The 25,897-nt window shown below is 40.7% G+C and overlaps 1 protein-coding gene across 5 annotated transcripts in view; it reads right to left on the bottom strand.

The window, feature by feature from the left end:
• Positions 1–25,897, bottom strand: part of TJP2 (tight junction protein 2) — a 389,609-nt gene that overhangs the window by 180,930 nt on the left and 182,782 nt on the right. For 4 of the 5 annotated variants that reach the window (XM_078862275.1, XM_078862278.1, XM_078862276.1 and 1 more), the window contains 6 exons: positions 24,887–24,949; positions 23,711–23,928; positions 20,633–21,323; positions 11,273–11,481; positions 7,728–7,871; positions 3,482–5,309 (listed from right to left, as the gene is read on the bottom strand). In XM_078862275.1, the coding sequence (XP_078718401.1) occupies positions 5,215–5,309; positions 7,728–7,871; positions 11,273–11,481; positions 20,633–21,323; positions 23,711–23,928; positions 24,887–24,949 (1,420 nt within the window). In that variant the 3' untranslated portion in view covers positions 3,482–5,214. Of the gene's footprint in view, positions 1–3,481; positions 5,310–7,727; positions 7,872–11,272; positions 11,482–20,632; positions 21,324–22,662; positions 22,714–23,710; positions 23,929–24,886; positions 24,950–25,897 lie in introns of those variants that run through there. The other variant, XM_078862279.1, reaches the window with a different exon arrangement.

Raw genomic sequence — 25,897 nt, 5'->3', positions numbered from 1 at the left:
TCGAATTCATTGATTCCACGTGTCAAGTGTAATAGGAATTCACGAGCACATTCCAATCACGTTACGGTACTATAGACTTCAGAGATGCATCCTTTTAATGCATTGGAACTTGTGAAAGGGAAATACACGACGTCAATTTATGAATTAGATTTAGATGTAGGGCAGAAGAAACCTGTGCATATGGTTCATCTCGATTAAGCAGAGTTCCGTGGAATTTACAAAACCTTCATTGGTTGCAGTTTAGTCATTCAATATGAAACACGACACAGCCTGCCCATTGTATTAGGAATACTTCTCGGAGTAAGGGGTACAAAATCGCCACATATATGTAGGTTGACTGATATGTGTGGAGGCTGTCAACTGTCATATAGGAAAAAAATGTATATATAATGTACATATATTTCGATTTAAAGCTTTCGTGACTGTAGGGATTCATCCTCTTGGTTCTTTCGGTAAAGTCACGTAGACTTTACCGAAAGAACCAAGAGGAGGAATGTACATATATTTAACATTTAATTTATACTGTATGCATGACTGATTACATATAACATTATGGGACCTCCTTTGCCAGTACCAACATATAAGAATAGGGTTTTCCCCTTTTTTCTGCCAACAAAACTGAAACCTTTTTACAAGGAATCATGTGTGCATTACCCACAATACTTGTGGTCAGAATGCCAACAAAAACATACTCTGATAATATATGCATTGTCCTTGAAACTGATTGGTCCACACCAGACACATCTTTCTATTGAGCCTCGTCTCAAACAGTGCTAGACCAGAGGACGTATAAATTATCGCATTTATACGACACTTTTTCTTCTTGGTTCTTTCGGTAAAGTCACGTAGAAGGGAAGTAATAAAATAATAAAAATAAAACATAATAAAATAATTCTCACGACGTTTCGGCCACAACGCAAGCAGCCGTCCTCGGGTGAAGACCAGGTCTGTCGGGGAGACAGCGTCTGAGGACGGCTGCTTGCGTTGTGGCCGAAACGTCGTGATAATTATTTTATTATGTTTTATTTTTATTCTTTTATTATTTCCCTTCTACGTGACTTTACCGAAAGAACAAAGAAGATGAATCCCTGCAGTCACGAAAGCTTTAAATCGAAATTTATACGATATTGTTACACATTTACTGCATTTATTCATTTTAGCTGCAGGTGCTTGGGCGAACACGGTGCGCCTCAACCAATGCACAGTGAGGTTACTTTCTTTGGTTCTTTCGGTAAATTCACGTAGATAGAAACATTGCAAATAGATCACGACGTTTCGATAGCAGTCCGCCTGCAGTATTGTTTCACCTGAAGACGATGGCGTGTGTTGCTATCGAGACGTCGTGATCTATTAGCTATTTTTCTATCAACGTGAATTTACCGAAAGAATCAAAGAGTATGAATTCCTGCAGTCACGCAAGCTTCAAATCAAGATTGTTACTTTTATTGCATAATTACTTTTCCCACGTGGGCTGGCAAAGATAGTACACTACTGCTCATGCATTTTTAGACGTAAACAGTGGCTCTTAATTTTAATGAGCGTTGGCACGACTCTATTTTTTCGTCATCAATTAGTGCATGGGTTGGAAGTTGTGATTAATGATTTTGCACTTTCACTTTTGTAAAATCAAATAATAGATAAACCAATATATTGACTTTCTCCTAATTGTTGGCAATTACATTTTCTTGAGTAAGTGGGAGTAATTTAACAATTAAATACTATTTTTGTTCAAACGAAGCCACAGGGGAAAAGCTGCAATTTAGGGATACACTCTATCTAGAATAGTATTTCTTAAGCATTTACATTAATTACGGCGAACACGCAACAGTGTAAATAAGCGTATTTTCCCTGGATTTTTCTGTTGTGTGTTGTCACTTTAAGATGTTTCTTGTTCATGTTTTTATTTGTTGCGGTTGCACCCGAGTCAAGAGCCGCATGGCTCACAGGGTTATACCTGATAGGTTTGTATCCTTTCAACTGGTACATAGGTAAAGGTCTCATAGTGTAAAGGGTTATACCTAATACATGAAACTGAAGCCGTCATTGGCACGCTTCACTTTAGCAGCAAAAACAAACAATAAAAGCACCTCACAGCGCTGCTGTGCAACGTGTTCCTTACACCAGAATCTTGCAGATGTAAGTTGATGCACTCGTGAAGGTGAAGACGTACCGGGCGTGTTCCGCATTAGGTAGCAATGTGAAAAAAACCGATGCTAGATTAAGGGCCAACTTAGATAGAACTTGGGTGGACAGAAGCGAGCGTGACGAATCAAAATACACTTGCCCGCTATGTCAACTGCAGCTCTGGGGGGTTGAGCCGGCAAGTCCCAGTGTGCTGACCATCACACTCTGGGGAGCACCTCTGCAACATGAACAACTGCTGCGCTAACGGGATTTAAACAGCGCACACTGCACACGTTGTAGCCAAAACGTAAAGCATGTAAGGGGCCGTCCATAAATGACGTCACGCCCCTAGGGAGGGGGTCAGACATTTGTGACGATGTGTGACGAGGGGGAGGGGGGGTTTGAGAAATGTGACGTCACATCAAAATGCGCAACTTTAAATATAAACACGTTTTATTTAATTAGACATTGAATACATGTTTTATCCTACATCAAAGTGCTGCGCCACATTAAATATGCACTACAATGACAATAGTTTAAAGCGATTTGAAGCATGTTTTAATTTGGGGGGGGGGGGGCAAAGCGTTGTGACGTCATATTTGAGGGGGGGTCTGACTTTTAGTGACGCCGTGTGACGAAGGGGGGGGGGTCAAAAATCGTCCAAAATCGCGTGACGTCATTTATGGACGGCCCTTAAGCACTGTAATATGAAATATCATAATTCCTTATATTTCAAATATTCCGAACGGCTTAAAATTCATAACGTCATATTAAACAAACAACTTTTGAACCCAGAAAAGCAAAAAAAAACTCAATGATACGCAAACATAAGTTTCCCTCGAAACAATGTTGTGCGCTTTTTTTAAAATACGACTAAGCATTGCTTGCAGCGGGTATACATCGCCCAACCAGTTTCACCGTGCGCTGCATCGCCTCATGTCTTTGGTTGCAGCAGCAGCAGCAGCTAAAAAAACACGTGTTGGAACACATGACAAATATTTATAAATACGGCTCGTCAGGAATAGAATTGCTTTTTCCGAAACTTATTGCTTTCAAACGTTTGCTACAATAAATGCCTGTGTCATGCACGGGCCTGCTGCTGTTTCGGTGTTTACATTCATTACAATGAAGGCGTTTCCAAGAAACGTTTGCCCTTACATCTAATGTCGTAATATAACATCCAGTCTGCTCAGCGCTATACGTGAATGGAAATTATTACACAGTGGACATTACGTGTGACAATGTGTGTGCACGTTCTCTCTGGGGAAAAAATAAATTTATTCTATCGCTACATAAAAAAATTGCTGCTGTGTTTTTGGCAAAAAAACGTAGTGATGAGACTTTTAAGACGCAAATACAATTTGTGCACAAATATGTTTATTCTTTGATAATGACACAAAGGTGTAACAATCTGCAACAGCTTACATTGTTCACAAGCTGTCCCGTGCTTACATATCTTAAAATACTGCTTTAAGAAATACTGATAAAGTCTGTGGATGCTGCTATAGCTACAGGAAACTAATACTGTCAACCTCGACTGCCATAACTGGGGGCCTATGCTCAGAGTTGCATATTGAGAATAGTTAAAACATCAATCTAGCATTGTTGAGCTTTACAAACAGTGCTCTGGGATTCCGTTTAAAGATAAAGCATGCAGAGTCTAAATCACTTCATTTAAGTCACAACATGTGGCTTCATGTTCATTACTTATTGCTCTGTCATCATGGGCAACTGTAAAAAGATCTCCATGATAAACTACTATTGCTATGTATTTTTTTTCTTCAAAAGCAGGCAGATATATTTTTTATTTAGTTTTGTCATAACGAGAAACAAGTCCATGGGGCCAGTACAATAGAATGAATTGTACAGTTTGTATCAAACAGCAGGGAATCGACTTTCCATTTTACCAGTATTTCGCAAACTATAACGACGATGACGTAACATGTGGATGGTGCAAATGCATACAAAATAACTTGGCTTCACTTACCTTCACTACAATGGACAAATCAACTATGATTTAGACTTGGTGTCAATTCAAGCGCCACTGAATCATCACTTAACGGTAGCCGTCAAAAAAAGACTTAAGAAAGTAATTCGAAAAAAGAAAATTGTCATATTTCTTTATATAAAAAACAACCTTGCACAGGTCACTTGTTTGCAGTATAAAACATAACACCCCATTCGTGTTATAAAATGTATAAGGCATTTGTATTGATATTGACAGAAAACCAATGTAAAATATCCTTCAAGAGTCAAAATGTCACTGTTATAGTGGGTTTTGTTTATGTACATTGATTGTACGTTGCACGAGTGCTACTTTTGCCTCAATCATCTCCAGTTATGACCGATTCTAAAATAAAGGTTTAAGGATAAATATCTAGAGTTGATATACTTTCTTTTTTTCTCTCAAAGTATGTACAGCGTGGCCATACTGTTCTGCTTTGTTTGAGACTGTGAATAGCTGTAAGAAATGACGGGTGAAAGCATTCGCTATAACTGCTATATAAAAAGACAGTGTAAAGATTTGCGGTGCCTGAGTGTGTCCAATTCAAGCATTTAACATCGTAGCTCTAAGTACCACCAAACTCTATTTAAACGTACCATTTCAGACAGCACAAGAAGTGTAAGCAATTGAGGCATTCAATACCATTTAGAGAAGATGAAATATAAACAATACTTGTGGTATTTATATATGTAACATGTCGACTGGACGAAGCAAAACATAATACTGTGTGTGTTTTTGAAATATACTGGAAACTTTCAAAACTAAAACTAATATATGCACAAATGCGGATAAACGACCCAACGGTGTTGCTTGTATGACTTCGTGGTGCACTTGAAGTCTCAATATATAAACGATGCATCGTTAGAAAATCTACAGCACGTTAGAAATCGTGTGGTTTAGAAAAAAGGGACCCCAATTCAAGTTGATGATGCAATATTCCTTCTAAGAGTCAAAAGGGTCTCTCTCTTCACAGTACAAAAACCTTTTTGAAAGGGCGATGACCCCACCAACGATGGTGCCGCGTTAAAGTGTGTTGAACGTAACGGGGGGGAAGGGGGGGGGGAGTTTCGGACGGCCTTAATTCCTCAGAAGTGGTCAATGAGCACAGAGACGCTGTTGGCGCCAACGTTGTAGTTGGGATCCCCTGGCAAGGCCATGTTATGCCATCTTCTCGGGTCACCTGCACAGACACAAGAGGAAAATGTCACGAAATATTGTGCACGACATTTGTAAATACCACATTACTTAGCACGCAATAGCAAACCAGCTGGATATATATATGGGATGTTGCATTTATTACATTATTTTTCTTGCGCTGTTTATTTGTTTAGGCACAGCTGTAAGGGCACATTATGATTACATTCAAATGTCAACTTAAAAATATACACCTCAAGGCACATTTCCATAAAATGTGAATGTAATTACAACATGTCCATTTATTTATTTATTGAAAAGTTGCATTGTTGAAACTATAATACATTGTCTTCCTACGAAACTACCAAACTACGTAATGTCAAAATGCTTCATTGGATCAATATGCATTCAGGATGAACTCGTGCATTCTTCCGGTACGAATGTGATGTTCTTTGTTTTGGTAAAATAAAAAATACCACAAAAAAATTGTAAACAAATAACTATATTAACTCTGAAAACAATTATTAAACAGCACATTCATAGGATCCTATGAAAGCCATTTCATATCTCAAAAACTATCTTTTTATATTCTTGGTTCTTTCGGTAAAGTCACGTAGAATGGAAATAATAAAATAAAACATAAAATAATTCTCACGACGATTCGGCCACAACGCAAGCAGCCGTCCTCAGGTGAAGAATAGGTCTGTCGAGAAGACAGAGTCTGACGGCTGCTTGCGTTGTGGCCGAAACGCCGTGAGAATTATTTTATTATGTTTTATTTATTATTATTTTATTATTTCCATTCTACGTGACTTTACCGAAATAACCAAGAATATGAATCCCTGCAGTCACGAAAGCTTTAAATCGAAATACATCTTTTTATAATTTAGATGCTCACCAAATATTTTTTTTTCTCGAGGGCAGTGTTTAATCTGAATACATAGATTCATCTCCAGTGACAAAGACGACATCAGCGTTCTGTTGTATCATATTTGAAGCATGAATTATGATTTAAAACCCACTCAACAACCTCATAAAACAAACCCAATGTCAGGTTTTTACAGGAGGCTGTGGGTTATTTTTCTTTCGTATGGGTTATCCATGTAAACAATTTCACAGGAGGAAGGCAATGCGTCTGAGAAATGTATCCTGTGTATTACCTTCAAAACCTCTACATGTAAGGCAAGTAAAACTGTTTGACAGTCGCTTAAAATAGCAATGAAAATCACACAAAAAACAACTGAAGTTCTTGCAGGACCAAACTGCCCAGCAGGACACATATCCCGAACGAACAGTGCTTTCCCATCCATCTGTCCCTATGACATATACATTTTCTCCCTAGCGCACTTATCAAATGCTCAAGTGACCTACATGCATGGAAGGCGTTATCCTTTTCTTAAACTGCATTCATAAAAAGACTTTTCACGATCACCAACACAGCACCGCACCTTGAAATGCTTGGTCAGGCTGTGATAATGTATTGTGATTTCTTCTTCTCTTATATCTCCCCCAAGGGAACTTAAATCGCAAGTATGAACCTCTGGCCAAAGCTAAAAACAACCCCCAGTCAATGTTTATACAGCACCCATTGGCAAATGGCAGCAATCACCAGATAGACTCGTGCTTTCTGAGAGGTCGTATTGAAGACAGAAGCCATTGATTTGTCACGACGATTTGCTTGCAGGAAGAAAAGAGGCACTTTCCTTTTTAAAAGAACAAATGAAAGTGTTAATTTTCGTCTTTGTTTCAGGTGATCTAACTTGTGATAGTGAAAGTATCTCGTGTGAGTATAATGATAGAACAATTGGTGACTTTTGGAAACAATCGCACAAGAGCTGCGTAAAAATATAGATACTACTTGGAATATAACAATCAACGGTTTTATATATATATGACATGGATACGATGAGCATAACTATATATTCATACTATGAAGTAAAGATTCCAAAATTCCTGAAGCATGTTTTAATCAAGAAAACAGTATGCTCATGACCTTTCATTACCTAGTCCAATGGTTTAATTTGCATGAAATCATCTGGCGGTCACACCCAGTAATTAAATTTGTGGTGTGACTAGCTGTTAAGGTGGATATTTCTAATATCCAGGCATGCAGTCTCATTACGTCGCTGGGAAGAGGAATAAAAGGGTCAACTTAATTGTTCTTTGGAAGTAGAAAAAACTGGGAAGTACACACAGAGACATGTAAATGGCCCACATCCTTTACAACACTTTAGGTTCAAACCCTTAGCCCCATGATGTTGTTTAGGCTGACGCTTCCCCCTCTACTCATCTTATGGATAGACTGGTACTTGCCATAGGAATGTGTAATTCCCACTGTGGTTCACATCATCCTTTGCATTAGTCTGTTCCTATCAGACCATCCTAGTAAGGGTTTGCGCAGGACGACCCTGAATAGATATGTGTAGCTGCAGCTCAGATAGGGAGCGAGTGAACGCATCCTTGCCTGTGATGGACTCGGAGGACTTGAGTGCGAAGGACCAGCCATCAGGGTTCATGGCAGCGCAGTGCGGCAATCGCAGCTCCACAGGCTTGAGGAAGCGTAGTCCATGAGGCCCACACATCACCAGCGGGCTCAATAGAGTCTCGCCTGAGAAGCAAAATAGTGAAATGGCATCACGGTGATCTGCATTGTAATCATGATAATGCCATCACTATACGTGGGATACCTGTAGCAAGCAGATAACAGTCGACACAAATACCCGCTAGAGTGGTCCAACAGAGCTCCCTCTAGCGGAGTCCCTTCTAGTGGCATGAACAAGACATGTTAGGCCTGCACCGTTACTTTATCTGTTGAAAGCCTCCACATTTAAGGGACGAAGACACAGGAGCTCATCATAGATATATTCAAGAATCCATTTGCTATATTCTGCTGTCTCCCAGCCAACCCACAGCCCAAGTCTATAACAACACCTGCGATTGCCAGGCAACCAAGTATTAACCAGACTCAGCTCTGCTCAGCTAACAATATCAGGCACATTCGTTGCAATTTAGATATACAGTATATGGACGAGTTATTCGGTGATACTGCATTGGCAGTGATTCACAAGTGAAAGTAATAAATCTTCTTGGTTCTTTCGGTAAAGTCACGTAGAAGGGAAGTAATAAAATAATAAAAATAAAACCAGGTCTGTCGCCTCGACAGACCTGGTTTTCACCTGAGGACGGCTGCTTGCGTTGTGGCCGAAACGTCGTGAGAATTATTTTATTATGTTTTATTTTTATTATTTTATTACTTCCCTTCTACGTGACTTTACGGAAAGAACCAAGAAGTCACGAAAGCTTTCAATCGAAAGTAATAAACTCAACATATTAGTCAATAGCACTATTTTTAAAAGGAGGTAGAGTTGTGAACAGTTGGAGACATACATGTATACCATGGGGCATGATAAGACTTAAAAAGTACGGCAATATTCCTGATTAAAATGTTTTACATAATGCACTTAGTAATGCCTTCCTGGGCTCAATTCTCATTTCAATAGGAATACAATTAGCATAATTAACTTAGTGATGCATTCCTGACCTCAATTCTCATTTCAATGGGATTAGAGAAACTCTCAAGGAATATAAAGATATAAGTTATCAAAGGGATTAGCGAATACAATATATTCAATTCCTGATCCTTGAAAGCAGGATGCAGGAAGCAGGTTTACATTTCTTTGGCCCTTGCGGTCCAATTTTACTGAGAAATCAAACGTGCTCCAATAGGCGGTACACTACATATGAACCTAAAAATGGGAAGATGTTTATCTCGCGCTTAATAACATAACGATGGTTTTAAGTGAAGGCAAAGCATCCATTCGGTCCTGCCGTTTGAGCTGTATCCAGTCTGGACATGAGGCAGCCTTCTGTGTCCTTTTACCTTGCCTTATTCCCGCCGGCATCGAGACAAGGTTCGCGTCACCACCGGCATGTCACTGGGGCTATGGTCCCTGCTGTTGAAATGACGAGCCACTGCTTTGGAAACGTCTGCCCGAAAAGCTAACGGAAGATGTTGGGCAAAGCTTTGGCCAAGGCATTTACCAGTTTTTGTTTTCCCCATTGGAGTAGAGGCCGCAGCGTTTGCACGCGATGCAATGAACCAGATCGGAGGAGGTGCATGGTGAGTCACAAATGACGCTCTGGGTGATTTAATCAGTGTACCGGTTGATGTGAAGACATGCATGTTGGTGCATGTTGCAGGTCTTACTCCGATTACATGGGAAGCTGCGCACAAGCGGATCCCTGAGGTTTTTTGCTTACGCTCAGAGCACACGGAGGCAGTTGCCGAATGTTGGCAATATTTTGTCACTTCTTATACAGTAGAGTTTATCACAATAATCTCAACTCCCACCACCATCACCTTTAATTCACAATATTTCTCACTTGTACATTAGATATTGTAAATATTAAATGTGAAGTGTTTTTCAATTATTAACTGTAAAACATGGTGCAGTTATAATTGCTGTGCTTTGAGAGAGCAAGCATTCTTTAAATCACAAGTACATGTGTTTCCCAATTAACTACTTCTAAGTGCATTATTTAACATGATTTGCATGCAACCACTGAATAGATCTATTAATTGATGACTGTAATAACAGACATAAAAGGCACAAGGGGCCCTTTAAGCAGCCTTTATCTCCAACAAGGGATGTATGATTGTGAGAAATGGCCATTTTGTGCCAGATTGTTAACCTAAATGAGCATAGAACAACAACACATGCTCCACAAAATCATGATTATCAATAAAAAAAAGTCCAAATAATGAATTTTAAACCCATGTTGCCAAAGTCATGCGTTGAACCGTTCAATGTTGTTCAAGTTCAAGACCATCAAAGACATCAATGTATTAAGTAGAATATTGCATCGCAGTAGTTAGCTACAAATAGACGACTTCAAGGTCATTTAGCTTTCAGAATGTAAGCACTCAAAGTGTTACAATGTGACAATTGAGTATTTCCCTGACATTGGTTCACGGTGTAACAACTGCAACGACGAAGCAACGTTTTGAACGTCTACACACATCCGTAGACGTCTATCATGTTATTTAAGAAACATGATTAGGAAAGTTAGATTTTCTTTTAATCAAACCTCTTCATCATGAATGAGGCAAGAGCCACGACCACACAGGCCCGTGGCTGTGCCTTTCTTTCAAACAAATCCCTACGTGTGTTTAAATGTATTAAATTCCAGCGCAGACATCGGCAATTTAATATTTGACACATTTGTTGATACCAGAAGCTGATAAGAGATATTTTTAACCCACAATCACAGCCTGCAGAGATCTGCAAGAATTCCTAGCATATGTTCTCGGAGAATATCAACCCAGGGAAAATTGAAAATATGCTAAATATAATGGATTTTTTTTCGTGTAGGAAGATTAAATGTTATAGACGGCATATTGCTGGCAAATGTAGGAAAATTGAGATCACAAAACCTGCTTGTAATCTTGGAGGAGGTCCAATGCTTTCTGAGCAATAGGAAGTTGGGGGAGTGCCCTGACCTGGACAGAGTGTGTGATTTAGACAGGTCCAGCGATCTTCAATTATTTTTATATTTTTGGCTCCTCGAAGCATTATTGATATAGGATAACCAAAGCACGACTGTAGACTTGCTTATCCACAATTCCTCGTTAATTACTTTGACCACACAGAGAATATTGAATGAGGAAAAAATAAAATATCTCCATCAAACGATATGTGTCATATTCTTCAACTGCTTCAACAGATGACACATTCAAGCTGCATACAGAAAACGATGGTGCATACAGAAACGTAGCTCGTCCAGTCGGGAAGACTGCATGGAAGCCACAATGTTTCTGAGTACCCGAGGGCATTCCCCATCAACATATTTGGGCCACAGTAAGAGCCAAGACATCGCCAGACATCATTTGTCAACATCAAAACAAATCCTGTGGACGGTGGCATTAATGCCGAAAAATATTCCCCATCTCACTGCTCTTAAATCCACGAATAAGCCACGGACGGAAAGAGACGGACGGAAAGAAAGCACCTTTCTCTTTGTCGAGTGCAGGGATGATGCTGTTGTCCTGGCACACCTTGAAGTAGATCTCCTGCTCCAGGCCTTCAGGAATGGCCCCGCGCGGCACAACCACACTCACGCCGGTCTCCACCGAGCTCAGCACCCCACCATTGCTGTCGAAGACTCCTCTCGCTGTTGCCACCACCGAATGACCTTCCTCCTCCGATAAGGCACTGGGGCTGCCCAAAGAAACACGGCACATCAACGACGGTACACATTAGCACCGCGTTCCTTGAACAACCCGGTGTTCATGTCGAGGGGCGGCGTGAGACCCGAGTGGTGGCTGCAAGCGTCCAGCCGATCGGCCTCGTCACGCCCGGCTGCGTCAGATTGAGATGGACGTGGAGCCTTTCTGCTCTGGAGGAATGGACCCCCTGTGAATGACTGGCTTGGGTGGAGGGAGCTACAACTCTTTGACAGTCAAAAAGCAATAAGCCATAGTAGTGGTCCCAAATTGTTGCGTGTGACTCTGACCATGACAGCTTCTTGGAGGCTCACGTTTCGAATCCAGTGACCGCCCTAATTATTACTGTGGGCGTAATGACCACGATGATAGGCGCTTTTCTACTTCACAGTGGACATTAAAGACCCCCCGATGTCATTCGCCAAGAGTGGCAATTGTGTGCCAGCGTCAGAGTCTAAATTTGCCACATTCGAACACGAGCTTGCAAATGACTAAATTGATATTATACATAGCAAATCACCGCACTCTATTGACAGACTAATGGCCCAGGGTCAAAATTGAAAATGAGACTGGAATCGTGTCTAACTGTGCGATGCAGCCTTAAAGAAGCGATTGGGAGAAATTGCTAGTGTGTGAGTCTGCCAGTGCTTTCTCCCTAGTAACAGCTGGCAACCTCTCAATATTTGTGAAACCATTACACTGCATTGCTGTTTTCTAAAAAGTGAGCAGTAACAGTAAAGCATGTGATAAAACCACGTACATTTACTGCAGCTGTCAGCAAGCCTGGGCAGCTGCAAAAGACTGCCAATAGAGGATTGCTGGATTAAGAGATGGATGGAAAAAATACTTATTTGAATCTGAGATTATTCAATTATATAATGGTAGCTCACGATATTAGCAATGCTGACACTGTGTTTACTTGACACTTAGAGAAATTGATTTGTGCCGAACTCTGGAGCCACAGCTGCACACCTGATGCCCAGACATGCATAGCTGTGCACACACATACACCAGTCAGTTTAACACGTAAGCTTTGACGACCAATATTATCCATAATAGAGGTTATGGACACACACGAGTGCATACACATGTGTGTGTGTGCATTTACAGGCACGTAAACAAATAAATCCAGGTTTGTTTACTTATTTTTTGGCAAAAATTCCTGAAATAAACTCCATAAAAACATCACAGGTTTTAACTGGGATGTTTACTTTCGCAGAAATATAAAGTGGGCGATGGTAGGGTCAGATGTCAAAGGCTACATTGGACACTGTGGTACGAGTACGCAAGCACTGTATTGTTAACGTAATTGTGAATTTTGATTTGCGAAGTTCACAGTTTATTTCACGAGACCGCTCGGTAGGCTCTTGTTCACCAGATACTTCATATTGGGTTAGAGGTTTATGTGTTGCGATGGTATAGCAGCAATATATTAAAATAATGAAAATCCTAAAATCATTACATGTCCGATTTCTGTGCTCACACACAAATATACCACAGGCTGAATTGCCAAAAGTAATGCTGCGTATGAAAACAATTTCTGTTTATAGCCGTTTTTCACGAAGAATATACTCGTTAGGGGTGTACTACCATTCATCAGCTTTTTTACATAAAAATCTGAATCAGATGAGAAAATCAGGATCATAATGTGAATAAAGTATATTTTTAAAATGGTTGTAGGGAGTGACTATTTGATTAAGAAAGTTATGTTTTTGGTCTGATAGTTTAGCATTAGAATCGCTGGAGCCTGCATGTCACAATTTGATTTGCAAAAAATATATAATTATCGTTTTGCATTACTTATTGTCGAGACTGCGGGAACAACATTTCAATTAATGAACTCATGTTAATGTTGTTAATTATATAGAATTTAGAGAGGCTGCAGGGGTCCTAAATCAATTCACAAGTCAACAGCACAGTGGTCCAGAAGCAGTTCAAGAAGGGTCCCACAGTTCAGATATTACCTACTACTGATGTTAGCCATGGCCAGGAATCAAACTCAAGTTACTGGGTTCATAGTACAATGCATTAACCACCACCCCACCAAAAAAAATGAAAGTAATTTCCTGCTCCAATGAGCATTGAGGTGATGCTCATTTCCCATTTACAGACCTAAGCTTGTGGTAAAAAAAAATCTACATTGCTATGGTGGGGACAAATCTATCCATAGAGCAACCACACTGTGATACTCATTTAACCGACCCCTGAGTGATGATGGGTTGAGTCGACACCCAACCAGGAGTTGAACTCATAAACCTCCTATTGCGAGTAGCTCGCTCTACCACTTGAGCCACCTGGCACCACCGTTTCCCCGACATACGCTCTTCTTTATAAAGGTAAAACTATCAAATCAAATATTTTTTAAAAAGTCTCAAATGGTTACATTTTAAAGGTGAACATCAACCATCAAAATCCATAAAAAGCACATGTGACATTTCACCTGAGACACTTTGATGCCTTTTAGAAGCTTGCCTTTTTGAATATTTCACTGACTGATGCAACACTGTTATTTTCCCATTACCTTTATCTTTTGAATAAAATAGTGGAGACTTTTATGAACCTGTAAATGCCGTCATTATCACGCCTCTTCTAATGGAAGCCTTTATTACGTGAAGGCAATTAATCTACTTCTTTGTTCGTGTTAAATTATTAAGTGATGGACATCGAGCGTTTGAGATGTGAAGGGACTTCAAAAACAGTTTGAGAAAATTACCATAACAGTATGTGTCGATTCAAATGCATTACTTTTCTAAATAGTTGTCTAGCATAGACTTGAGATTTTCGCAGCCTTGACTTCTAGTTCATATTTGATTTTTAATTCGGGTATGGCTCTGTGTGTCACTTCATCACCGGTTGTTGCTTCAGTAGCCCCTTCCCTTCCACCCGGTCTCCGTAGACCACAAGGGTCAAACAACGAATCGGGAGTGGGAATGTAACAAGACGGTAAATGTTCCCAGTGAGTACAGATGAAAAAGCTCATAGATTGTGACCGCTTCGTGTAGACGAGGCGGTGTCATTGACGAATGCGCTGAGTTTGTTTTGGTCAATAGTGCTTGTGCACCATTGCCAACATCACCAAGTAAATAATTTCACTGCGACCATGTGGCTCGTGTAGCAGAAGCAGCAGAATGCCGCTGTACAATTGGCTGCCGGGCACCAGCAACATCAGCAGCAACTGTGCTGCTGATGTTGCTGTCGCCGTACAATCTACTTCTGCGGTGCAATCTGCTGCTGTTGGTGTTTTCGTTGTATATCCCGCTGCTACATATCTGCTGCTGCAACACAAGCCGCCTAGTCGATGTGAAGCGGTTTAGTGTGATGTTGACGTGTTGTTTATGATTATGGTAGTGATGAGTATGTTTCTGGTGATGACAAAGGTGATGATCGTCGTGGTGATGCCTGTGGGTGATGGGTGTGGTGAAGTATGTATATATGTTGAACTTCTTTCACACCGTACATAGCCAACCGTTCTAATTGGAGGTGCGGGGGAAGGACAACAAACTAAACACAAAAATCAGTTCTCAAGAAATGAGTTTTCAATCTAGATTAAAAAGTGCATAAGCTCCAGTGGTTTCCTAATATAAGAAGGAAGAGCATTCCAGACGACCATGAGGGGTAATGTTGTTGACCATGATGGTGGTGGGTAATGAAACCGGCGGTAGTGATTACAGTGGTTATGACAGAGAGTCAAGCTATGATGTTGTTGATTGTGATATTGTTGATTGTGGAGATGACGATGACTGGTAACACTTACCATCTTGCTACATTCCCAATTCTACTTTGTTGTTTCACCCTCGTGGTCTACGGAGATCGGGTGGAAGGAAGGCGACGACGCTATCTAGGACTTGAATGTAGTCATGTTACCGTGATAAGTAGTGTTTACAAAGTAGCATGGAAAAACTGTCATTCATTAACATATCTGAATGCCCACTCACAAAGGTACTGCAAAAAATAAATTGCAAAAAAGCCTAATATATTCTTGTGATTTTACACGTTTGTGTAAATATAACAGTAGCGGCAAACAAATGATGCAGCCTACATTGGGCGACAGTGTAAGTGACGTATGTGAGCTATTGTATTTGTTCATGACCGGTTCTTAGAATAACAAAATAATGCAGTGCCTGTGGGAACATTATAACATTATATGGGGTAAAACATATAAAAGTATATATATATACATTCGGTATTTGGCAAACAGTGGGCGAGTTTAGAGACTGTTTTTTAATGCAAACATTTATTATAGATGTATCGTAGGAACGAGATACCACAGCAATCTATCACTAGCCGTATATTTAATTAACTGCTACACAAGCGGTTATGCAGCCTGACTTGGCAATCGACAGCCATGCGGTAAAGCTGCTATTCATCTGCGGTGCATCGTATATCGTATATTCATCTGCGGTGCAGCTGAATATACGATCCATCATCATGAACCAATAGCCAAAGTAGATAAACAACTAACATTCTCCTATTCTGAAATATTGCTTTTAATGCAACTCAAAGCAATTATATTCCATTGTAAGTGTTTTATTACAAACTTATATGGGTGCTGCATTTCTGTGATGTGACGATGCCAAATGACACATTCTTTGAGGCAAACCACAATAAGACTATGGCGATCTGCACAAGTTAAAAGTCCAGAGCGTCGTGCTGTAATATGCAGCATCAGAACACATGTAGAGCTTGTGTATTATGTAACAATCTAGCCCATTTCAATTATTAGTATTTGTATTTATTTAAATTTAAGCTGCCCAGCAAAGGATTGCAACACTGCTGTTGGCCTTTTGAATTAAGTCGACTGCCTTGAGTGAGAAAGGTCATCAGATTCCCTTTCATGCACCGTGGCCTCATTACATTGTAGGCCTTCTGTTTACGCAGGTCTTGTTGCACTGCATGAATGATCATAAAAACAATGAATAATAAAGTGTTTGTGATTGATAACAAAGAGGGAAAGACTCCAAGTGTTTCACAACCGATTATAGAAGCCGAGGAATGCCAATTTCAAGTTGGTTTAAAACTGCACAACTTTCACAAACGTCTCCATCAGAAGTTACTCCAAAATTATTTGCATAAACATTGTTTACGTAAACAAATAAACCAGTATATGATAACATAGAACACTTTTGTTCGCCCGATGTATATTTCATTGATCTTCTATGACCTGTCAACCACTTTAATTTGATCGGAGTGAAAATTGCAGACTACTGCAAATATACTCATCATTGGAAACAAGAAGTTATAAACATTTAGTTTCAACCGTGTGAAAAATAATGCACCTAAAAAGTAATTCTGTGTTACACGAGTAATGAAAGTAATTCCATATGAAAGTGAAACGTTGAAAACTTGCATTTAAAGAAAATATTTAGCTACGAAGTACATTTAAATACGATTTTGCTGTTAAAAACCTTGCAAGTACAACCACAATCAATTTGAGTGAATATACTGTACTTAATGGAGTCGCTCGTATGTTCATAATCAAATGCTGCACTTGCAAAAATCAAATGACATGTAAAATAGCAGTCTTGCTACCCTGACCAACTCGTACGTATGTCTGAGTAATGAAGAACAGAAGCCAATCAATCACCAATATCAGTCTATAGACTTGACAAAGACTGAAATTAATTGACCAGTTATACAAGCCACATTTGGGTCAGAAGACAGATTATTTCTTCGCAAGTTAGTTGGCCCATAAACGGACACACAGTAAAACCTTGGATTGCAAGCATAATTCGTTCCGGAAACGTGCTTGTAATCCAAAGCACTCGTATATCAAAGCACTCGTATATCACTTGTGATCACGTGACGCTCGGCAGACAAAGCTTATACACGTACTACTCGTATTGCAGGACCTCGCTCGTTTATCAAATTAAAATTAATTTAAAAAAAATTGCTCATCTTGCAAAACACTCGCAGACCAAGTTACTCGCAATCCAAGGTTTTACTGTATAGTATAATGAAAACAAGAGCTGTGGTGCCTCACATTGGTTCAGCTTGTGAATTTCAACGTTCAATTTTAAGTAGTGAAAGTAATGCCAACGAGGTATCCGGAGGACAACGACGTGTACTGACGATTGCGTAATAACCTCAGGCTAAACTACCTTTACCGTACCTGTCAACCCATACTGCCCCGTATTATTGTACAGGGAAATAGAGTTTTCAGTTCCATACGGCGTACAGCCGATTCAATAAGGGCCACATGGTTTTTGTCCCTTGTGATGGGACTTCGTAGGATGAACGTTGAGATTTATAAGGAGCACGAGGTGACCAATAACGTCTGAATTGGTCTGTAATAAGGTAGGCACTGATAAGGGGTGCCTTAGATACTTTTCTGTGCACTTTATGATGAAAAGAGACCAAAGCCAACCAGGCAATAGAACAAAGGGGAGCCATTAAAAGAGTGCAGTGCACGACTGATTCCAGGATAGCTGCTATATTAAGAGAGAAAAATGAATAAAGGTCTTTCATCATGCTAAATAAACACATGTTATTTTGCATGAATCGCTATAGAGTAGCTGCCACGCATGCAATTTAGGTGGCATTTTTGTTACGAATACTCCCAGGCAGTCTGCAAAAGCTAAATGACAAACCATAATATGCTGTTATCAACATGATGATATGTAAAGAGAAGAGGGTAATTGTTGCAGAATGTCAAAGCGTAATAATGGCTTGGTTTGAACACAGTTAATTTTCTCCAACCATGTTCATTAGTCTAATTAAAAGTGCCTTAATCTTATGGTTTCGGCCCAGCCTAACATTCATATTGTGACCTACAGCATCCACCCCTGAGCAGGTGCATGACATTCAGCATATATTTAGTCATTAAAATAGTACAATTACCAGTGTAGTATGCGGGAGTCATTATGGTGTCATTGCATCTTTTCACATACATTCTAGCCTATCCCTAGAGAGTTTAGGTTCTATTTCACATGTAACAAAAATTGCAAATTATTAAATATATATATATTGTTCGTTTATGTACAGCTTCAATGACATCCAATATTCCAACCCCTAGAATTATTTTTTGAAAGAAAAAAACATCCTGCAACATTTGTTCTAAAACACAATTTCACATTTCCAAACGCTATATTATTTAAACCATGGACTGTACTACATTTGCACCATGCGCACACCACATTCGCCACGGCACTTTCAACAAACACAACTGCAGACTACGGCTTACGTGAGACTCCACAGCTAGGTAAATAAGGTAGTCCCATTGGGAACTGTAATGTCGTTTGAAACTATAAAGTGTTCAATATGTTAAAAGAATGATCCAATGTTTTTGGGGCGAACTCCCCTTCCCCCGCCTGCCCCCACCCCCCCATCTCTTTCAGGTCAATGGAAATTAAATTGCGCAAGACGGCGGGAGCTCAATCAAGATGAGAGCCACATCCATCTTCATTGCGAGGCCGCTGCGCAGTGCTCCAAGCCCAAAGTCCCGACATCGCTCCAGTGCCGATAAACATCAGGGAAATGGAGCTCCTCGTGGGGACCCGGCCAGGAAGAAGGATTGCCATCGATTCCCGCTGCTCCCTAAAGACGTCGCGGGCACAGTCTGCCTGCAGATTGATTGATCACAAAAGGTCTCCTCGTCATGTAGCCTTAATTACCTCTGATGATAAAAATAATAATACGGCTTTTAAGTATGTATGTATGTTGAACTTCTTTCGCACCGAACGTAGCTAACCGTGCTAACTGAAGGTGCGAGCTTCACGCTCCCAAGGACTCATATGTGCCTGTCGAGTGCCGAGTTCAATGCGGTCGCAACAGCGTGAGCTTGAATTTTAAAACATTTGCAAAAAAAAAAACGAGCGCATACGCTTAAATCTGGGCTAAGTTGTGCAGGAACGATAGATAAAACTCTTCACTGTTGTATTGCTTTATAGAAAAAAAAAATCATGTACGCCGAAACAAGCAAGCTGTGGTTAATTGTATTTCTTTCCCCCCATTATACATCTGCATTCAAGGGGCAGCATTGCGAGGGCAGTGTTTTGAAGTTACTTTTACGAGGCGACAAAATATCGAACAAAATTACTGAAGGAAAAAAAATGTACGTTCTACTTTGGTAGTGTGCACAAAATGTGCAATGCAGTAGTTTTAAGCCGGAGTCGGTGTATTCCGATTGGTCAGTGCGTCTCAGCTGCTTCAGGCCTTGGGGAGCTGAATACAGCCCGTCCTTCACCATCAGTCAATACATCCCATTACATTATAAATTGCATGTGCATAATGATTATTAAATATTCATGACAATCATTAAGTGTATAAAAAATATATATATACTAACTTGAAAAGTCTGTATTCACATGCGCTGAATAAATTTCTATCTGAGGAATTTTAAAAAGTCAATATTATTTGTGCTTTGATAACTCGTTCACGTAATTATCATAATCATTAAAGGACGCGTGGTTGTTCGGCCCATGGCTCGAACCTCCCCATGATGAGACTGGGATGGTATATTAAAACCAAGCAATGTTGCTCATAAATGATCATGTCTAAGCACAATTTGTTCGAAGGACATGGCAAAAATGGACATCCCCACTCCTTTCAAGTGACCATTAGCCTACTTTTCAATACCGACTACAGAGGCGTGAATATATGGAAGGGTTTCCGCTAGACAGAGCACTAGAGAGCACCTCGAGGGTATTTTGGCCTACTCTTCCACCATGGCGTACCATAATATAGATTTTGTTTTGGGTAAGATCGCATAAATATCAATGTGTCCTAAACCCGCCACCACCAGACACAACCAACTAGTAAGGTTTGTCCCGTAAACAGAACATGCCAATTCATTACTAGCAAATCCACAACATTTACACTCTGAGCATGGCGTTTCACCAATGGGTATAACCACACATTACCCCACCACAATCTGGACCACAGTAGCTAACATGTAAATGCATTTTGCCTTCTTGTGATTTACCCAATGCCTTTTTTGTACCGTGTGTTGATGTAACCTTCTGACCTGCCCCGACTGGACATCTGCAGCGTAAGGGCACCCACCACGACCACCAGCACGACGAGCACCGCGCTACCTAACAGGGATGGCTTTGGGAGTAGCGCTCAGGCCATAACTAAATAAAGATTCCGATTCTGCCTTAACAGAGGTGAGCGCAGCATGAAGGCACCACCACCAGTACCCCCGTTACCTGACAGGGATGGCTTTAGGAGTCGCATTCAGGCCGTCCAGGTGGCTCTTTGGCCGGTAGTCGCCGTGCCGCGGGAACGTGTCCGTGCCGCTGTCGAACTCGTGCTGCGACGGCGCTTGCGAAACCCCGACAACCGCCGCCGCAGCCGCGCCATCGCCCGCCCGCACCGCCCCCTCGGGCAGCAAGTTGTGCGAGAACTTGGGGCTGTCGAACCTGCGCTGGAACGGCCTCGCCGCTCCCGTGTAGCCGCCCCCGGAGGGGAAGCGGGCGGCGAACGGCGGCGCGAACGCCCTCGTGGGGTTACCGCTGCTACCTCCGTTGCTGCTGCTGCTGCCGCCGCTGCTGCTGTTGTTGTTGCTGGTGGCCGGGTGGCGCGCCGCGGCCGTCACGGCGTACGTGGTGGCGCAGGCGCCGCCGTTCGCCGCCAACACCTTGCCATACGCGGCCGCAGCGGGCGCGTAATGGCTGTCGTTGCTTTGTGACGGTTTTGCGTGAGCCGAGGCTGGTGGCTGGTAGGGGACGTTGCCGCTGTTGGGCAAAGCGGCCTGGGGAAAAGCGTAGGTCCTGTGCGAGGCGTAGCTTGACTGCAGCGCGTCTTCCCTGGAGGTTTGGCGGTACGGGCCCTGGTGACTGGTCTGGGGGGCTTCCTCCTGCCTGGATGTGGGGGCTTGCTGCTCCCTGGGAGACATTCCTGAAAATAATTGCATTGTTGAATGTAATTTGAGGCTATTCGGAGAGCACAGCAAACCGTTTTTGCAAGGGCATTACATTTTAGGCTGAACAATGTTACGTGCAGATTGTATCAATCGGGGTACTACCAAAATGTAAACTTTGAGACAATATCCACATGCATACATATACACACACAGACATATGACATGTATTCTTGTCTGTTTCATATATTAGTACAATAGTCGCCCAATATCTGTTTCATGTTTGCCTAACTTCATTTGTAACTCCACTGTGATAAGTCAGTAATGAATGTGCCTGAGAAAACTGACGTGAGTGATTTTATTATTTAACATCGATTTACATTTGTGATTTAAATTTGTCATGTGACAGAGTTTTTTTTTTTATAATTTACAATTTGCTACATTGCCGTCATTTATTTTATTAGTTTTGCTGTTGCCATTCTGGTGACCCAGGACACCCTCCTAGCAAATTACTCATCTGGTTAAACAAAAAAACTTGGCCTTGACAAACATCTCCCTTTAAGAATGCACTCACTGTCTGGAAAGTCAAGTTAGTGAGCATCTATGATGGCGAGCATGTATGCACGTATGTTGCATGTTGAACTTCTTTCGCATCGTACATAGCAAACCGTGCTAATTGGAGGTGCGGGGGAAAGACAACAAACTAAACACACAAAAGCAGCTCTAAAGAAATGAGATTTGAATAATCTAGATTTAACAGAGCACGACAATGAAGAGGATGCTGTGAATGATACTACGGGACTATTCACGCTACATCGCTATTGTCTCACGAGTGTCGATGGTAACACATCGCACGAGGCATCATTTAGAACCCATTACATATATTCCACGTATTTAAAACATCCAAGATCATTTTTTTAAACGCCACAATGAAGCTTTAAATAACCAACTGGGGTGCAAGTATAACAAAAACAACACAGTCCAACTGGAATTACGTTTGATAAGAAAGTACGGCTCACACCCCCATGTCCTCCCGATGCATTGTCAATCACAAGTTTTCTTGTTAAAATTCTTGGCCGACAGCTCAAGGATACAAAGATAACAGATACTTCATTCGAACGCTATTACGTCAATTCTAAAGGTACCTGGATGAGAGTTATTTTTTGAAATGCTGGAATTATTAACGATATTATCTTTGCCAAGTTATTAATTCAGGAATTATTCCGAGTCTCACACATTGTTATTCATAACTATTGTGAAAGGAGATGAGGTAGTATGTAGGATATTGAGGACTTCACAAATGGATGAAAATCTAACTTCCAGGTGTAATCACAATTCACCATTGTAAACTCATGATACATGTGCAGAAGTAAATTACCTTAAACCTTTTTCAGCATTGGTGAATGTAATCTGAAGACAGTGTAATTGCTGTTGGTGAAAAAATATATAATGATCTACACGAGCTGCATTACTGAAAGTGGTTTTACTCAATTACTTATTTCACACAAAAAAATGACAACGTGAAAGTCAAAGTGTCACCAAACTCATTAAAACAGTCGGAACTGTTCATCTCCATTGACAACCATAAACCAGAGCGGAAATTCCACATTCCTACTGCCGGGACCCGTCTCTTCTTAACAACGGTCACAGCTTACTTACGCTACTCATTTAATTGACTCTTCAGCGATTGAAGTAATTTTGTGCTCAAAAGAGCATTAACGTGGTCAGCATGAAGGTAGTGCTCATTAACTATTCATAGTCCAGAGCCAGTAGTGGAATTTCCGGAGACCTACGACAGGGACGAGTCTCTCAAAAGGACTTCCCCAATAAAGTGGTACCGAATTTTATGGACCCGAGGGGGATGATGAGCCGAGTCAAACGTCACAAACGGGAATTTAACTCACAATCTGCCACAACGCTACATTGCCTTTGGCCTCATATCTAAGTACAGTAACGGATATTCTTGGTGTATATGAAATCGACATTATTATCTTTTGCGCATCTAAATATATAGCTTGTTCATGGTTTAATGTAAAGCACACTGTTGTGCAAGGCAAGAGGAAACCACCTGAACTCTCCTTCCCCATCTTCTTGGTTCTTTCGGTAAAGTCACGTAGAAGGGAAATAATAAAAATGAAACATAATCAAATATTATTTCCCTTCTACGTGACTTTACCGAAAGAACCAAGAAGATGAATCCCTGCAGTCACGAAAGCTTTACATCGAAAAACTCCTTCCCCAGTTAGGGCTCAGGAAGCCTCATACAAAGTACGGTGTTGTAAGGCGAAGAGGACGGAGAGAGGTGGGACCTGCTCTTGGAAAGAGCACTTCAGAGCAAGACAAACATTTGCCAAGAGATTCCAGACACGACATAATCACTGAAAACGTCGTGGTTACTTCACAGCCATGTGACTTGTCACTGTACCTGTGTAATGGTAGGAAGGAGGAGTGGTCGTCTGTTGCGACCCTTGATGCTGTCCAGACTGCCCCTGCTTTGCCTGAGCAGGTACCACGAAGAGTGTGGGCTGGCTTCCCGCTGCCCGCATCCCTGTGTTTTGAACCGAGCCACAGAATGGGACGTCTGTCCTCTTCTCCGTTGCTTTTGGCCCCACGTCCTCACCAGGCAGGTCCACGGATTTGCTCCTGAGTTTTCACATTTGAAAATAGGTACGTAGTATTACAACTTGATTGTACGATCACAACTTTGCAAACATTAGCTATTCTCTCTGCTCCTCAGCGCAGAATTTCCTATATTTTTGATCATTCTTGAGGCATCGCTGTTAAATCAGCTCAACAAAGTATGAAAATCCACTTGAACACAGCGATAAAATACAACTATTTTGATCTTGCACAAAATATCATGCTGTCAAAGTATTCATCAAATATGGGTTATAAATTACAACAGGTTGGACATACATTTTTGAAAACAAGGAATAAAATCATTTAACTCAATGAATCATATTCAAGAATAAAAATTTCCACATATACATACATTTTCTGATTCATCACATGATATATAATTGAGCAAAAACACAATAGATCATTATTATTTTTTATTGAAATTTGTATATATATATGTATATATGAAGGCACTATTAATTGGATCGTTATTATCAACAGGCAAAGAGACAAACACTTCTTGACAAGATTCCCAGAACGCTTTATAAGGGATTTCCAGGGAATTAACAAGCGAACCTTGGACTCAGAGCCAAGCATGCTTCCTGTCAAAGAGTGGCTGTCAATTCCATTGTCCATGACCCCCCAGACAACTACAATTCCCTGCAGGCCAGTATACAACATTAACAAGGAAACCATGGAATAACTAACATGTACAATAGCTAACGTGCATCGTTATTTCGTATTCATGGGCATGATAACTGGAACAACTAATGGTTAAATGGAGTTGAGATCCAATGCCCGAAATTAAACTGTAAAAATAAAGCAAAAATAAATTAGGCTCTACTGTAATAGCATGTTTTGCATTCCCATGCTGTATTGCATTGAATGTAAGCGGTATTGGTGACACACACACACACACACTTCACTACAATAATCTATGTTCTTTGAGTGTGTGTATGAGAAATGAAGCAAAGTTTCTTACCAGTACGATACTCTCACATCGCCTCCGCTGCCACTGTAATAGCTACTTGACTGACTAGAAAATCTAAATGCAAGAAGAAGAGCATTATTGGAAAAGATTATACAAATCAGAGGTCCACACAGAACAGAACAAATTATGACACGAAGGCTTTCAAAATGGCATAGGTTGTGAGATCTGAACTTGTCTGATGTACAGGCAAACCTTTGAGTCATAATAGGGCAAATTACTTAGCGAAAAACAGCAATGTAAGCAACGTTCAAAGCCCTGGAGGTCACAAGGCAAACATGTTTTCGCAAGCCTCGTGTTAATTTATTAGAAGCAATTTGGAGGCATTCGCATGCGGAATATGTGGGTGTAATGGATGCTAGTTAGGTTGTATAGCCGAGAATGCCTACCCAGGGAGTTTTCATATTACAGAGCATGATTTAAACGGACATTAACATAAAGAGGCTTGGATGGTAGACTTGGGAGAAATTCAGGAAGGAAGAATGATCTTACACACCCGCCACTTGCAACATACAGGTTTCATGTGTTTGCTCATGAGCCTACATATTTAATTGCCATGGAATGGAATGACAACAATCCTCGCGTTAAAACTACATTTCATTTCACATTTCTCAAAAATAGTACATTGCACATGCATCGAACAAGAAATTAAATCCAATAAAACTAAACATTTTAAAATAATTGTTGGTTAATTTGACCATCCACTACTAATAGGTACGCAAGGACATACTTTTCCAACACCACCAGCTGTTCATACTTTGTAAAAAATGCTTTGTAAAATAATTCACAGCCAACTTTTTCTCCCATGACTCCGATTTGTATTGATTTTTGCACAACTTGTTCTTTTTAACCACTGTGAGTTGCACCATAATCATAGTTAACTCTGAGCAATCATTTGCAGGCATATAAATAGCATTTGAAGATTGTGCTAATAATGACTCATTCAACTAAAATTGCAGTAATTAGCAGTGCCTGTTCAATTGTAAAAGAGTTATAGTTAACAAT

This window comes from Lampetra fluviatilis, chromosome 13 (assembly GCF_964198595.1).
Source record: "Lampetra fluviatilis chromosome 13, kcLamFluv1.1, whole genome shotgun sequence".
In the NCBI taxonomy this organism is placed as follows: Eukaryota; Metazoa; Chordata; class Hyperoartia; order Petromyzontiformes; family Petromyzontidae; genus Lampetra; species Lampetra fluviatilis.
Note: the sequence above shows the minus strand (reverse complement) of the source record. Positions and strands in the feature narration are given on the sequence as shown.